Source organism: Ochlerotatus camptorhynchus, unplaced genomic scaffold (genome assembly GCF_037179485.1).
Source record: "Ochlerotatus camptorhynchus isolate MF236.1 unplaced genomic scaffold, CSIRO-AGI_Acam_v1.1 ptg000060l, whole genome shotgun sequence".
Lineage (NCBI taxonomy): Eukaryota > Metazoa > Arthropoda > Insecta > Diptera > Culicidae > Ochlerotatus > Ochlerotatus camptorhynchus.
Window position 1 is genome coordinate 684,186 of NW_027040550.1, and position 16,408 is coordinate 700,593.

The 16,408-nt window shown below is 38.8% G+C and overlaps 1 protein-coding gene across 1 annotated transcript in view; it reads right to left on the bottom strand.

Annotated features, from left to right (window-relative positions):
* Nucleotides 1–15,377, bottom strand: part of LOC135717518 (uncharacterized) — a 61,703-nt gene extending 46,326 nt beyond the window's left edge. The window contains exon 1 of the mRNA XM_065239651.1: nucleotides 15,322–15,377. Coding sequence (XP_065095723.1) covers nucleotides 15,322–15,377 — 56 coding nt within the window. The remainder of the gene's footprint in view (nucleotides 1–15,321) is intronic.
* Nucleotides 15,378–16,408: the final 1,031 nt, after the last annotated feature.

Consider the following 16,408-nt stretch of genomic DNA (forward strand, 5'->3'; position numbering starts at 1 on the left):
GTGGAATTTCTGTGTGCCAGATATTGTCTTTGTGCTGTTATATAGTTCTTCGAGTTCTTCTGACATTTCGATGTACTGTTCAGTGGATATGTACTCGAAACGTAGTTTTGTGATATTTTTATCTGTTTGTTCAACTGCCCAGTTATATAATTCTCGTGGAGTTGTTATGGTGTTTCCATAATCTCGAGCAAGACTAGCCCTCTTTGCCATTCGCTTGAGAGTGCCACCAATGGCATCACAGGGACCTTTTCCATGAGACGTTGCAAAAAAATGCCATGCTTTGACACAGACTAGCAAAGTTTTATTTTTTTATTTTTGCATTGTTTTGATGGATCGAGTATAGTGGAGACGACTTCTTCGGACAGCAGAGGACAACTAGGCCTTAGCCTGATTGGTAAAGTAAGGTAAGTTGAACAGATGTAGGGTCAAAACCAACGGAAAAGCGTTAATTTTCACCTTAAGCTGAAGTCTCATTGAATGATAATTAGTCCATGAAATTTCTGAATCGACCTTCTCCGATTTGTAAAAAACTTAGCGTAGTTGTTTGTTATGGGCCAATTTGGATCTGCTAAAATTTTCAAAATAGCGTCCTTGAAATTTTCCGGAACGGAAACGGCATTTCTGATCGAAATAACGTTTGAGACAAAAACATTGAGAAAAATAATGGCTTTCTCGAAAAAATAAACAGACCCATTAGGGTGAGAAAGCAGTCACGCTTACCACTACACCACCGGCGCCTGCTCTCTACAACTTTGTCTCAGACGTCATTTTGATCAGCAGTGCCATTATTGGCTACATTTTTTTTTTTGAAAATTAAAAAAAGGCCGTTTGCAAATTTTAGAATTTTAGCAAAATGTGAATAATTTCCCATTATCAAAAAAATGGCAAAGTTTCATGTAAATCGGAGAAGGTCGAGTTTTTCCGATTCGCCATTTTCAGTGATACTTCACCTTAAATCGACATTGCATACCAACCGGGCGCATCCTTCCCACATTCTACACATTATTATTCTTTAGAATCATTTCGGAATTTCTAGCTAAACCCCAGCTTCCTCTAAAACCACGTAGCACACAATCACCGGCAGTTCAGTTGTAATAAACCAAACGATAATATCTCAACATAAAATACGTGATTTGATTATAAATAGTCCAATTAGGGCTCCACGACTACTTCCCCGACTACAGGTGCCGGCAACTCAGCCAACAGGCACGTTGGGAAAATCGAATACGGCGTGGTAAAGGTGGCAGGTGAGGTGGAATGGGTTCCACCTATGCACGCACGAACGATGACTACGACGACGACGACGGTGGCGGCGGCCCAAGCTATTCCGAGAATTTGCAACACATTCGATGTTTGTGCGATTCTAATCTACTTGGGACTCGTCCCGACTACTCGGCATGTGGTGCGTGGCGTGGTGGCTTTTGTATTGTGCTGATCCTGGATCAGGAAGCTGCGTCGGTTAGTACCTACCATGAATGTGCATGGGAAACCACACTAAACTCCCGGGACCGTATAGTGGAAGTAAATTTTCACCAGCGACCGATCGAACTATGTGTATGGTAGATAGGTGTGTTTGAACTTTAAATGCTTTATGATGTCGATTAACATCAAATTTATTGTATTTACAACCGAATGGATAGAGTTCAATATGTGTCGTAAAGTGGAGTAAGCTAACGGTGGTAATCATTGGCTTAGAATTAATTCACTATTATTTTTGACTGGTTCCACCGGTCTCAACTTTGGCGTAAGGTAATTCAGTAAAATTACATCAAGAATCAAAAGACAAAAAATAGAAACATTAATTCAAACACAAATAATCGAAGACAAGATAAGTAAAAAAGATAGGAATCAAAAGATAAGAATCTACAGGAAGACACAAACCAGTCGATAGCTGAAAGTCGCTATAACAAATTAAACAATAGAATCTGAATTCAAGAATCAAAACACTAGTATTGAAACTTAAAATTCAAAGGTAAGAATCGAATTACATTTTTTGAAGACAAGTGAACCAGCATTCAAAAATATTAATCAGGTTTTTCCATTGCAAACATTTTTAGGGAAAACATTTTCCAGATTATATTTTTTATGGATTGCTGCGATAATTTCCTTATCATTTTACTAAACAATCTTTCTACTGTGATTCCTCCATAAGTTATAAATTTTCAAATTTAAATTTTTTTCCGGAAAAATTAACCACACCAAATTTTTTGAAATTTTAGTATTTGCTTCTACCAAAATATGGACAAAATTTCATAAAATTCCGAGACCCTGCGGCCCAAACTTGACCGATAGTACAAAAACACTCTCAGTTTTTTATCACGCAAACCGTCAGCTATTGTTTCGGTGTGTGGTGAATCGACAATCAACAATCGACAATTGAGAATCAGCAATCGACAATCAAAAATCGTCAACCGACATTCAAGAATCAAGAATCAAGAACCACGATTTTATAATCAAGACTAACGAATCGAAAATTGACAACCGAGATTCAAAAATTATTCATTTAGAATCGATAATCACATATCAGGAATCAAGAGTCAAGAATCAAGAATCGAAAATCATGAACGGAGAATGCGAAATGCGAAAATCGTTAATTGAGAAACAAGATTTGAAAACCAAGAATATCAAGAATCGACAATCGACAATCACAATTGAGAATTGAAAATCGACAATCGAGAATCAAGAACCACGATTTTATAATCAAGACTATAACGAATCGAAAATTGAGAACCAAGAATCGAACATCATGAATTGAGAATCGATAATAACACATCAGGAATGAAGAGTCAAGAATCACGCATCGAAAATCATGAACGGAGAATCGAAAATCAAAAATCAAGAATTGAGAATCAAGGTTTGGAAACCAAGGATCGACAATCGACAATCACAATTGCGGATTAACATTCGACAATCGAGACTCGAGATCGACAATCGACAATCGACAATCGAGAATCTACAATCGACTATCGAGCATCAAGAATCGGAAATCATGAACGGAGAATCCCAAAGCAAAAATCGAGAGTTGAGAATTAAGATTTGAAAACCAAGAACCGAAAATCAAAAATCGGCAATCGAGAATCGCAATTGAGAATTAACAATCGACAATCGAGATTAGACAATCAAGAATTGACACTTGAGAATCAACAATCGACAATCGGAAATCGACAATCGGAAATCGACAATCGGAAATCGACAATCGGAAATCGACAATCGGAAATCGACAATCGAGAATCGAGAATTGAGAATCAAGATTTGAAAATCAAGGATCAATAACCAATAATCGCAATTGAGAATTAACAATTGACAATCGGGAATCCACAATCGAGAATCGACAATCGTCAATCGACAATCGAGAATCAGGAACCACGATTTTATAATCAAGACTGATGAATCGAAAATTGAGAACCGAGAATCGGAAAATCATGAATTGAGAATCGATAATCACACATCAGGAATCAAGAGACAAGAATCAAAAATTGAAAATCATGAACGGAGAATCAAAATGCGAAAATCGTTAATTGAGAAACAAGATTTGAAAACCAAGAATCGAAAACCAAGAATCGAAAATCAAGAATCGAAAATCAAGAATCGACAATCGACAATCGAAAATCGCAATTGAGAATTGACAATCGACAATCGAGAATCGACAATCGACAATCGACAATCGACAATCGACAATCGACAATCGACAATCGAGAATCGACAATCGAGAATCAACAATTGTGAATCGATAATTGTGAATCGATAATCGTGAATCGATAATCGTGAATCGATAATCGTGAATCGATAATCGTGAATCGACAATCGACTATCGAGCATCAAGAAACGAAAATCATGAACGGAGAATCACAAAGAGCAAAAATCGAGAGTTGAGAATTAAGATTTGAAAACCAAGAACCGAAAATCAAGAATCGGCAATCGAGAATCGCAATTGAAAATTAACAATCGACAATCGAGAATAGATAATCGAGAATTGACACTTGAGAATCAACAATCGACAATCGACAATCGTAAATCGACAATCGTAAATCGACAATCAACAATTGACAATCGACAATCGAGAATCGCCAATCAGAATAGACAAACGAAAATCGTCAATCGACAATTGAGAATCAAGAATCAAGAACCCCGATTTTATAATCAAGACCAACGAATCGAAAATTGAGAACCACGAATCGAAAATTATGAATTGAGAATCGATAATCACACATCAGGAATCAAGAATCAAAAATCATGAATGGAGAATCGAGAATTGAGAATCAAGATTTGAAAACCAAGAATCGAAAATCAAGAATCAATAACCGACAATCGCAATTGACATTTGACAATCAACAATCGAGAGTTGACAATCGAGAATTGACAATCGAATATATAGAATCAAGAGTCAAAAATTAAGAATCGAAAATCATGAAAGGAAAATCAAAAAGCAAAAATCGAGAATTAAGAATAAAAATTTGAAAACCAAGTATCGAAAATCAAGTATCACATTTGAGAATTAAAAATCAACAATCGAGAATTGACAATCGAGAATTGACACTTGAGAATCAGCAATCGACAATCCACAATCGACAATCGATAATCGACAATCGATAATCGAAAATCGAAAATCGACAATCGATAATCGACAATTGATAATCGACAATCGAAAATCGACAATCGATAATCTAAAATCGACAATCGACAATCGACAATCGAAAATCGACAATCGACAATCAATAATCCACAATCGATGTGATGAATGAATTGAGAATCGATAATCACACATCACAATAATCAAGAATTGAAAATCATGAACGGAGAATCAAAATGCGAAAATCGTGAATTGAGAAACAAGATTTGAAAACCAATCAAGAATCGACAATCGAGAATCGAGTATCGACAATCGACAATCGAGAATCTACAATCGACTATCGAGCATCAAGAATCAGAAATCATGAACGGAGATTCCCAAAGCAAAAATCGAGAGTTGAAAATTAAGATTTGAAAACCAAGAACCGAAAATCAAGAATCGCCAATCGAGAATCGCAATTGAGAATTAACAATCGACAATCGAGAATAGACAATCAAGAATTGACACTTGCGAATCAACAATCGACAATCGGAAATCGACAATCTACAATCGACAATCGACAATCGAGAATCGAGAATTGAGAATCGAGATTTGAAAACCAAGAATCGAAAATCAAGGATCAATAACCGATAATCGCAATTGAGAATTAACAATCGACAATCGCAATTGAGAATTAACAATCGACAATCGAGAATCGACAATCGAGAATCAAGAACCACGATTTTATAATCAAGACTAAAGAATCGAAAATTGAGAACCGAGAATCGAAAATCATGAATTGAGAATCGATAACCACACACCAGGAATCAAGAGACAACAAGATTTGAAAACCAAGAATCGAAAACCAAGAATCGGAAATCACGAATCGACAATCGACAATCGACAATCGCAATTGAGAATTGACAATCGACAATCGAGAATCAACAATCGACAATCGATAATCGACAATCGAGAATCAACAATTGGAAATCGATAATCGTGAATCGACAATCGACTATCGAGCATCAAGAAACGAAAATCATGAACGGAGAATCGCAAAGCAAAAATCGAGAGTTGAGAATTAAGATTTGAAAACCAAGAACCGAAAATCAAGAATCGCCAATCGAGAATCGCAATTGAGAATTAACAATCGACAATCGAGAATAGACAATCAAGAATTGACACTTGCGAATCAACAATCGACAATCGGAAATCGACAATCTACAATCGACAATCGACAATCGAGAATCGAGAATTGAGAATCGAGATTTGAAAACCAAGAATCGAAAACCAAGAATCGAAAATCAAGAATCAATAACCGATAATCGCAATTGAGAATTAACAATCGACAATCGAGAATCCACTATCGAGAATCGACAACCGTCAATCGACAATCGAGAATCAAGAACCACGATTCTATAATCAAGACTGATGAATCGAAAATTGAGAACCAAGAATCGAAAATCATGAATTGAGAATCGATAACCACACATCAGGAATCAAGAGACAAGAATCAAGAATTGAAAAGGGGGGCGACCCCGGCATAGTGGTTAGCAGCCATACCTCTCACGCCAAAGTCACGAGTTCAAATCTCACCCCCGGACAAGTCACGAATGACCCAAGAGCGTTAAAGTGACTATAATAATAATAATAATAAAAAAAAAAGAATTGAAAATCATGAACGGAGAATCAAAATGCGAAAATCGTGAATTGAGAAACAAGATTTGAAAACCAAGAATCGAAAACCAAGAATCGACAATCGAGAATCGACAATCGACAATCGACAATCGACAATCGCAATTGAGAATTGACAATCGACAATCGAGAATCAACAATCGACAATCGACAATCGACAATCGACAATCGAGAATCAACAATTGTGAATCGATAATTGTGAATCGATAATCGTGAATAGATAATCGTGAATCGACAATCGACTATCGAGCAAAGCAAAGCAAAAAATCGAGAGTTGAGAATTAAGATTTGAAAACCAAGAACCGAAAATCAAGAATCGGCAATCGAGAATCGCAATTGAAAATTAACAATCGACAATCGAGAATAGATAATCGAGAATTGACACTTGAGAATCAACAATCGACAATCGACAATCGACAATCAACAATCGACAATCGAGAATCGCCAATCAGAATAGACAACCGAAAATCGTCAATCGACAATTGAGAATCAAGAATCAAGAACCCCGATTTTATAATCAAGACCAACGAATCGAAAATCGAGAACCACGAATCGAAAATTATGAATTGAGAATCGATAATCACACATCAGGTATCAAGAATCAAAAATCATGAATGGAGAATCGAGAATTGAGAATCAAGATTTGAAAACCCAGAATCGAAAATCAAGAACCAATAACCGACAATCGCAATTGACATTTGAAAATCAACAATCGAGAGTTGACAATCGAGAATTGACAATCGAATATATAGAATCAAGAGTCAAAAATCAAGAATCGAAAATCATGAACGGAAAATCAAAAAGCAAAAATCGAGAATTAAGAATAAAAATTTGAAAACCAAGTATCGAAAATCAAGAATCACATTTGAGAATTAAAAATCAACAATCGAGAATCGACAACCGAGAATTGACACTTGAGAATCAGCAATCGACAATCCACAATCGACAATCGACAGTCGACAATCGATACTAAAATCGACAATCGACAATCAGATAGACAATCGAAAATCGTCAATCGACTATCAAAAATCAATCAAACATGAATTAAGAATCGATATTCACAAATCAGGAGTCAAGAATCGAATATCATGAACGGAGAACCGAAAAGCGAAAATCGAGAATTAAGAATCAAGATTTGAAAACCAAGAACCGAAAATCAAAGATCGGCAAACGAGAATCGCAATTGAGGATTGAAAATCGACAATCGACAATCAACACTTGAGAATCAGCAGTCGACAATCGGCAATCGAGAATCGATAATCGATAATCAAGAATAGATAATCGAAAATCGTCAATCGACAATTGAGAATCAAGAATCAAGAACCCCGATTTTATAATCAAGACCAATGAATCGAAAATTGAGAATCACGAATCGAAAATCATAGATTGAGAATCGATAATCACATATCAGGTATCAAAAGTCAAGAATCAAGAATCGAAAATCATGAACGGAGAATCAAGATTTGAAAACCAAGAATCGAAAATCAAGAATCAACAATCGCAAATTGAGAATTGACAATCAACAATCGAGTCGACAATCGAGAATGGAGAATCAACTATCGAGAATCAAGTGTCAAGAATCAAGAATCGAAAATCATGAACGGAGAATCGCAAAGCAAAAATCGAGAATAGAGAATCAAGGTTTGCAAACCAAGAATCGAAAATCAAGAATCGGCAATTGAGAATTAAAAATCGACAATAGAGAATCGAGAATTGACACTTGAGAATCAGCAATCGACAATTGACAATCGACAATCGACAATCGATAAATCGAGAATTGAGAATCAAGATTTCAAAACCAAGAAGCGAACATCAAGAATGGGAAATCGAGAATCGCAATTGAGAATTTACAATCTACAATCGAGAATCGACAATTGAGAATCGACAATCGAGAATCGACAATCGACAATTGACAATCGAGAATCGACATTCGAGAATCGACAATCGAGAATCGACAATCGAGAATCGACAATCGAGAATCTACAATCGAGAATCGACCATCGAGAATCGACAATCGAGAATCGACAATCGAGAATTGACAATCGAGAATCGACAATCGAGAATCGACAATCGAGAATCGACAATTGAGAATCGACAATCGAGAATCGAGAATCGACAATCGACAATTGGCAATCGAGAATCGACAATCGAGAATCGACAATCGAGAATCGACAATCGAGAATCGACAATAGAGAATCGACAATTGAGAATCGACAATCGAGAATCGACAATCGAGAATCGACAATCGAGAATCGACAATCGAGAATCGACAATCGACAATTGACAATCGAGAATCGACAATCGAGAATCGACAATCGAGAATAGAGAATCGAGAATCGACAATCGAGAATCGACAATCGAGAATCGACAATCGAGAATCGACAATCGAGAATCGACAATCGAGAATCGACAATCGACAATTGACAATCGATAAATCGAGAATCGATAAATCGAGAATTGAGAATCAAGATTTCAAAACCAAGAAGCGAACATCAAGAATGGGAAATCGAGAATCGCAATTGAGAATTTACAATCTACAATCGAGAATCGACAATCGAGAATCGACAATCGACAATTGACAATCGAGAATCGACAATCGAGAATCGACAATCGAGAATCGACAATCGAGAATCGACAATCGAGAATCGACAATCGAGAATCGACAATCGAGAATTGACAATCGAGAATCGACAATCGAGAATCGACAATCGATAATCGAAAATCAAGAATCGACAATCGAGAATCAACAATCGAGAATCGACAATCGAGAATCGACAATCGAGAATCGACAATCGAGAATCGACAATCGAGAATCGACAATCGAGAATCGACAATCGAGAATCGACAATCGAGAATCGACAATCGAGAATCGACAATCGAGAATCGACAATCGAGAATCGACAATCGAAATCGACAATCGAGAATCGACAATCGAGAATCGACAATCGAGAATCGACAATGAAGTTGTTATAACTTCAGTAAAGTCCCTGAAGTTAATTAAATCGCCCTAAAGCCCTGTGATATTTGCTGACGTTTTCTTAATTTTCCTTAAATCTATTGCACTACCTTTCTTTAAAAATCTTGTCACTTCTATGTTGTTCCCGTACTAGTAAGTGCTCGGAGCTAAGCCGAAGTTTTCGGAAATTAATTTCAATGCATGAAATTTCCATGAAGTCCTCAGAATTTCTTGTAGATTCCAGAAATTTGTCTAATGTTAATGGAACAAACAATTTTTCTGACCTACATGGGATCCCCAACTTCTTTGAAGTTTTGTGGACGATGTTCTTGAAACGTCTTTAATTTTTTCTGAAGTTAATGGAAGGGATCTAAAAATTTGCCTGAAGTTTGCGTCACTTCCCTCAAGCTTCTACAATTTATCGGATGTTGATGAGCCTGCCAGGAGTTTATAGAATTTTCCCGAAGCTCTCTGAACTTTTCTACTTTCGCTAGTTTCTTGAAGTTCTTGTAAAATTCCTGAAACTTTCCAGAACTTAATGAAATTGACGTTATTACATCAAAATTTCCTGAAGTTCATGAAACTGCAGTGAAGATCTTGGAACTCATTCGTAAAGATCTTTTAAGTTACCTAAGGCTCATGAACTTTCTGTATTGCTCGAAACTTTCCTGAAGTTTTTTAAAGTTCTCTGATTTTTCGGATATTCCATAAAGTTCTTGGAACATCACTGAAGTTTCTGAAATTGATCTAAAGAGCTCTTAACTCTCTTTTGGAGGTCACTGAATTGCTCTGAACTTCTATGAAGTTCCTGTAATTTTCCTGAAAATAATGGAAGTGTGCTAAAATTATCTGATGTGAAACTGTTTTCACATTTATTGGAGGTATACACGACATTCGACAAGGGCGTTGATGAACCATGAGTCAGCAATATGACAGTTCTGGATAGGACCTTTTGAAATGTTCATCGAGAAATTACAAAAACTGACATTCTAAAATCTAGAATCGAATATCGAATGGAATAAAAAATCTAGAATCTAGAATCGATAATCTCGTTAATCAATAATCAAGAATTGAAGAATCGGGATTTGAGAATAGTTTTGGATCAGTGGACTGTAACACCTCGAATACAACATGGCGGAACACTTAACCAACGGAATTTATCGGATCAGATACTCATTACTACTTCTATTTCCTCCAACTTTTTTTGTTTGTTAATTTATTTGATAAGGCTTAAATGAATTAACTTTACAGAGCCGAGGATTCTTGGTCACTATACAAGACATCTTAAAACTATAGTCAAAAGGTACAACACAATAAAAACTTTACCTTCCGCTATCCAAAAAGCCTCCTCCATCAGAACTGGAGATGCTTCCAGTAGTTTCATTGTATGGCAGTTACGCCAACGAGGGTCAGAGCACGTCCATTGCAGCAATGGACGCAAAACGTGGTCAGCACTCACACACTCATCACGAAACGGTTGATTTACAAAGTAGACGACGCATCCACCTAAAGAACTGCTGATGAAGAACAATGAGGAGGACCACACAATGGTTGCTGCAGACGTTCGCGTGGCACACATCGAGAGTGGCCTGCTTTTGTCGACAACCGAGTCAACACTGATTTCTTCTAAATTAATTTATGTAAAATGACTTCGATCGCGTCGGTGTTCCAAACTCTAATGCTGGGTTTAGACTAGGCAAGTCAAATGATCAACTCAGTTGAATTCAATTGGCTTGAAAAGTTGAGCCTGGTTCAACATTTTTCAATTTAAGTGAGTTGATCAAGTCAGTTGAATGGCATGGTTTACACGTTCAATTCCCGTTCAAGGATGGGTTTTGCCAAACAAGGTAAATATTTACATCACTTGTACCAAAGAATACTAGGGTCGGTAAGAAAAACGTCAAATATCAAGACCAACAATTGAAAAGGCCTCAACTCCTTTTTGTAAAAAAACCTTGTAAGGGCATTTTCTCGCGAAAGTCCGCCAAGGAAAAACAACAGAATGAACAGGTAGGGGAAATTCTCCTCTATCCGATTGTGGTTTAGGATTACGAATGTAGGTTTCGGTTTCCGACAAAATGGCCTTACAAGGTTTGTTTACAAAATGGAGTTGAGGCCATTTCAATTGTTGGTCTTCATATGTTCACTCCCATTTCCGGGTGTATTTGGGTTCTTTAAGGGCATTGAAGTTAATGTATATTCGTAATCTGCATTAGAAATGGAATCCAAACCTAAAATTTCATCAATTTTGGTACACTGGAACTATTTTAAATAAGAACGATTACAATTGGAAAAATCACCTTATTACCGCCCCTCGGTGTCACTTTGTATGGGAGCGAGCTGTCAGTTTAGTGTTAAACAGTGAAGTTATTATTTTGCTTTAGATCTTGATTTAAAAATCGAGATAAAAGTATGTGGGTTCAAAAAAAATATCGCTGTGCTCAGAAAATGAAGCTCTTTCAGATGAAATATAAAAACCGATATATTTTTCCAAATTAAAGAACCCAATTATTCCTTTTTTTATGTCACTGTCTTAAAAAGCTCTACGGTACCGAGGGCCTAACAATTTTAAAATTGAGTTCATGATTCTATTTTGTGTGATCTTAATTCTATCTTGCCAAATCCGCAAACCATGTCTGCCGTTGCTGGTAGAAGTTCAGTGGCTGCTGAGCTTCGTATTCATTTGCTTTATCAGTCTTTTGCTTTTTCTGTCCAATGATGGACCTCCAGCCGCTACAGCTGGGTATGTACTGATATCCGAGCTCTCAGCGCTTTGTTTATTATCCAGGCCTTGCTTTTCTTTAGACTGCTTCCTTGTCCGGCTGCTTGGCACTTGGGACAGAAATTCATCCAGTGCCCCTCCGTCTTGCATGAGAAGCATTTATTTTTATTCCCGTCATAAAATATAATCCGATTTTGATTGAGGAAATTAAGTGGGGAGGGGACCTCCCTTTGCTCAGTTGGTAAAGGCGCAGCTACAAAGGAAGGCGCAGCTACATAGGAATTTTTCGGGTTCGAAAATTTCTCGACCTCCCTGGGCATAGAAGTATGATTGGACTTGCCACACAATTATACCAATGCAAAAATGGTACAGGCATCGAAAGCTCTCAATTAATAACTGTGGAAGTGCATCTAGAACACTAAGTTGAGAGCACGTAATAAGCTAATATGCGATATGCAATAAGCTTGAAATGCGAAGAAGAAGAAGAAGAAGAAGAAGAAGAAGAAGAAGGGATCTCATTTTTTACGCATGACACGCTTTACATTCCCGTTTTTTCCCAGCACGAATGTACCCAGTAGCAATGATTCTTCAAAGTTGTACTTTATGAGAAATACTTTCCTCTCCGCAATCCGGTAAGTTGCTTCCATGTGAACGGGATTCGCATCCGGTGCTTTCGTGAGTTTGGAAATTTCGCCCATGGTGAATTTCGCACTTACATTGGCGAAGCTGAATTTGATCGTATTCTTTATTTCTTTGTCACTCATTTTAGCCATCGTTTCCGTTGCGACCGGCTGCAGAATGAACAAAGCGCACCGAAATAATTGCTTGTATCGAGTATACCAATTGATCGACACCACGAGATACAACTTCTGCTGCTTCCATCGACAAGAGTTGCGAACTGAATAATAATCATAATAATAGCACACTTGCCACAAATCGGTAGAGGTAACTTCTATGAGACTGAGTTCAGTCACAATCAAGCAATTATTTATGACGAATGCGTGCTACTCGGGAAGAAGGAATTAGAAGAAACAGGAAGAATTCAGGAATAACCAAAAAGGATCAAGAAAATTCCAGAAGACTCCAGAAGAAGAAAAACCTGGAAAAGAATCTAGAAACATCAGAAAGTATTAAAAACCTCGAGAAAACTGCGAGTCTTGGTCCCACTCGTGCAAGACTTAGAGCTAAAGTTAAATCAAAATAAACTCGGCTCCGTCAAGTTCCTGCGATTGAGCCTTACATTTCATTTTCCACAAGCTGATCCCGAAATTTATTCTTCAATCTCTCATCGCTTGTAATGAATCAATATTCCACCAATCGGACCGCAAATTGGTGGCAGCGTCGCTTTTACTTCTCCCCTCGTAATTTCGTCACACTGCTGCTGGATGTCGCATATGGAATGCTATCATTAAACCTAATCAGAATTGGATTTCTTTTCATTGCCTCAGTTCCTGTTTTCGCTCCCGCTGATTTTGCTCCAATTTGCTACACTGCCCTCTGCCACGTGCGTGCTGACTTGAGTTAAGATTCCATTCAGTCCGTTCCATCTATTTACCACCTGGAAGGGAAAAGACGACGGCAGACAGGACAGGAGACAGTCTTTCGCCGTAGATCCCCAAATAGCGCCGATGTTCGCCTTTCAATTACGGATTATTATCGCACCATCGATCACCTGGGCCGGCGAATCAAACGAACGGAACGGACAAACGTATAGTAGTATAGAGAGCGTACGGCAGATCGGTGCTGTGTGGGGTGGGACTCTTCCAAATCGAATTCAGTCAATCAAAGAAAGTTGTCACGTACCGATTCTATATACTTCGGTTTTCGTCCTCCGGCCGGTGGTCTTCGAGCTTTGCTTATTATTCTTCATTTCGGATGGCGTTGCGAATGTGGGAAAAATAGTCTTGAGTCGTGTTTTGGGCTGTGGGGGAAATGCGAATGGGACATGAACATGTTAGATCTATCAAATGCAGATGGAATGTCTTCTCAGAAGTTCAAATGTCCTCAAATCTTCCTACGTCCAAAATATAATTTCTAGACATTCTCCAGCAAATTCATTCGGCCACCATTTTCGTCCAGAAGGAAGTCGCAAGGACACAGACGCCTCACAATTAAATTCCTTTTCATTTTCCGTCCGGTGACACGTCTGATACAGTCAATAAGGAGGGGGAGGGGGGGTGTCATCGAAGGGCTGGGAAACGCTTTCGTACGTGACAATTTCCGAACTGTTGAGCGTTCCCCGTCTTCGGTGAGGGGAACAAAAAATCCCTAGGTCATCTCCGAAAAGTACATGTCTCGAATTTTGTCACAGTTCGAAATTAGTTCAATTCACGCTTGCAAAGTTCCCATCCGGATCGACCATCACCATCATCATCATCAGTGCCATCGCTGGAGCAAAACCGGGCCAAAGCCATCAATTAAATTAGTTTTCCGATAAATTTCAATCTCTCCTGCACCGTCGCCCGTCTCCGCAAACCTACACACTAACCGAAGGACGGAGAGGGCCTGCCTTTGATATCATTTTGAAAAGCCGGGCAGATCAGACAGGACCATTTCGGAAACTGCATATAAATCATGCGCAATTGGGCACGCCATCAAATTAATTACTCCGCTTTTATCGGATCCGGCCGCAATCGCGCGAATCGAGCGCTAACTGTCCGGTTGGTTGGTTTGGATGGTTGGAAGAGGTCGCGGTGGATTCCATTGTTTGCCACTAATAGTCGGAACTATGGTGTAGGGGGTATAATGACATGCCAATGCGGATTATGGAATAGAATGTCCCACCGGAGGAGATGATCGGAGATAGTTTTGTGCCATGTAACAGTGTTGTAACTTTGTTGTAACAAAGGAATCAATTTTGGATGGTGAAAATTGGAGGGACGGGTAGTAACTGGGCGTTTCACAATAGATCCATCTAGTTGGGCAAAATTTTGAGAGAGAGAGGGGGTAAGGCTACGCCTTGACGAGGTGTGCTTGCTGCAGCGGTTTTTTTTTATGGTCTGAAGCAGTCACCAAGGTGCTGGAACAGTCATTTCAACGATTACCTAACCTTACCTTGGGATTCGATCGGTCGCAGCATGACTACTGTTTGTACACCACGCCCAAGGAAATGACACTATCTACATCGTAGTATACATAGATGATCTTCTCATTGCTGCTAAAACGGAGGCGGCCATCAATAATGTAAAAACACAACCTGATGAAGACATTCGAGATGACGGACATGAAGAAGATCCACTATTTTCTTAGAGAATCAAAATAGACAGGAAGCTATCCCAGAAGGGTCAGATCGAGAGGGTTATTGCTCGTTTTGGAATGGAGAACTGTAATCCTGCTAAAACGCCAGCTGAACTGAAGCTGCAGTTGCGGTGAGCAACTAGAAGATGTGAGTTTCCCTACCGTGAACTCATCGGAAGCCTCACGATGGGCTCCCAACTGGACTTGTGCTTTGTCATTGTCATTCACTGCTGGTGAAGAGCATTGGAAGGATGCTAAACGAGTCTTACGATACCTGCAAAATACGAAAGAGATGGAATTAGTCTACAGAAATAAGCCAACAGAACCACCAATAGCCGCCTATTTGGACACCGATTTTACCAGTGACGAAACCGACCGCAAATGTGTTTCCGGGTTTTTGCTGAAGATTCAACGAAACATTGTCGCCTGATCCTCCAAGAAGCAGACTACAGTTGCAATGTCTTCTTCTACAGAAGCCGAGTATGTTGCCATGAGCTCCTGCGTAAGTGAGACAATATGGTTGACCGAATTGATGGCTGATATTCAAGTGACAACGCCGCTGTTTCCGGTACCGCATTATTATTGGGCCGTGATATATTCAGTGGAAATAAGTATCCGAGGAATTACTGTAGTTAATTAAAAACTTTATTAATTAAGGATTAGCAACAACAATGCTCTCACTTGAATGGTGCTTTTACGAATGTAGAAAAAAACAGGGGGAATGACACTTCAGGATTATCCCATTTTTACCCAAACCTCTCATAAAATTTTCAACGTGCACAAAATTTCAATCCATCCTATCTATTCTTTCAATTCCCAACTTATCCCTTCTGCATGCACACCAATTGTCAAGCAAGCCATGCAGTTTTTCGAAGTTTTCAGGTAGACCGCGAAGCACTCTGCCAGTTACTGTCAGCTTTCAACAATCTCCACAACAAACACCACGTATGTCCAGTTGGCCATAATCGGTCGCGGGGGCAAAAACAGTGCATCACGGAAAAGACGGAAACGCACATCCATTTCCCAGACTCAAACCGATCGAACTCGACGGATAAGAGCCCAGGTGTCTCTTTGTTGTAGCATGGAAGTTGCGGAACAGGCACGAAGCAACTGTTGATTTCATTCGAACTGCTGATTCTAGGCCTGGGAAAAGCATCACCAATGAAACCCCCTACGACAAACAGGTGGAAAAGGAATTCAGGTCAATTTTACCACTCGGCCCAAGTTGTACTCGTCGCTGCTGTTGGTC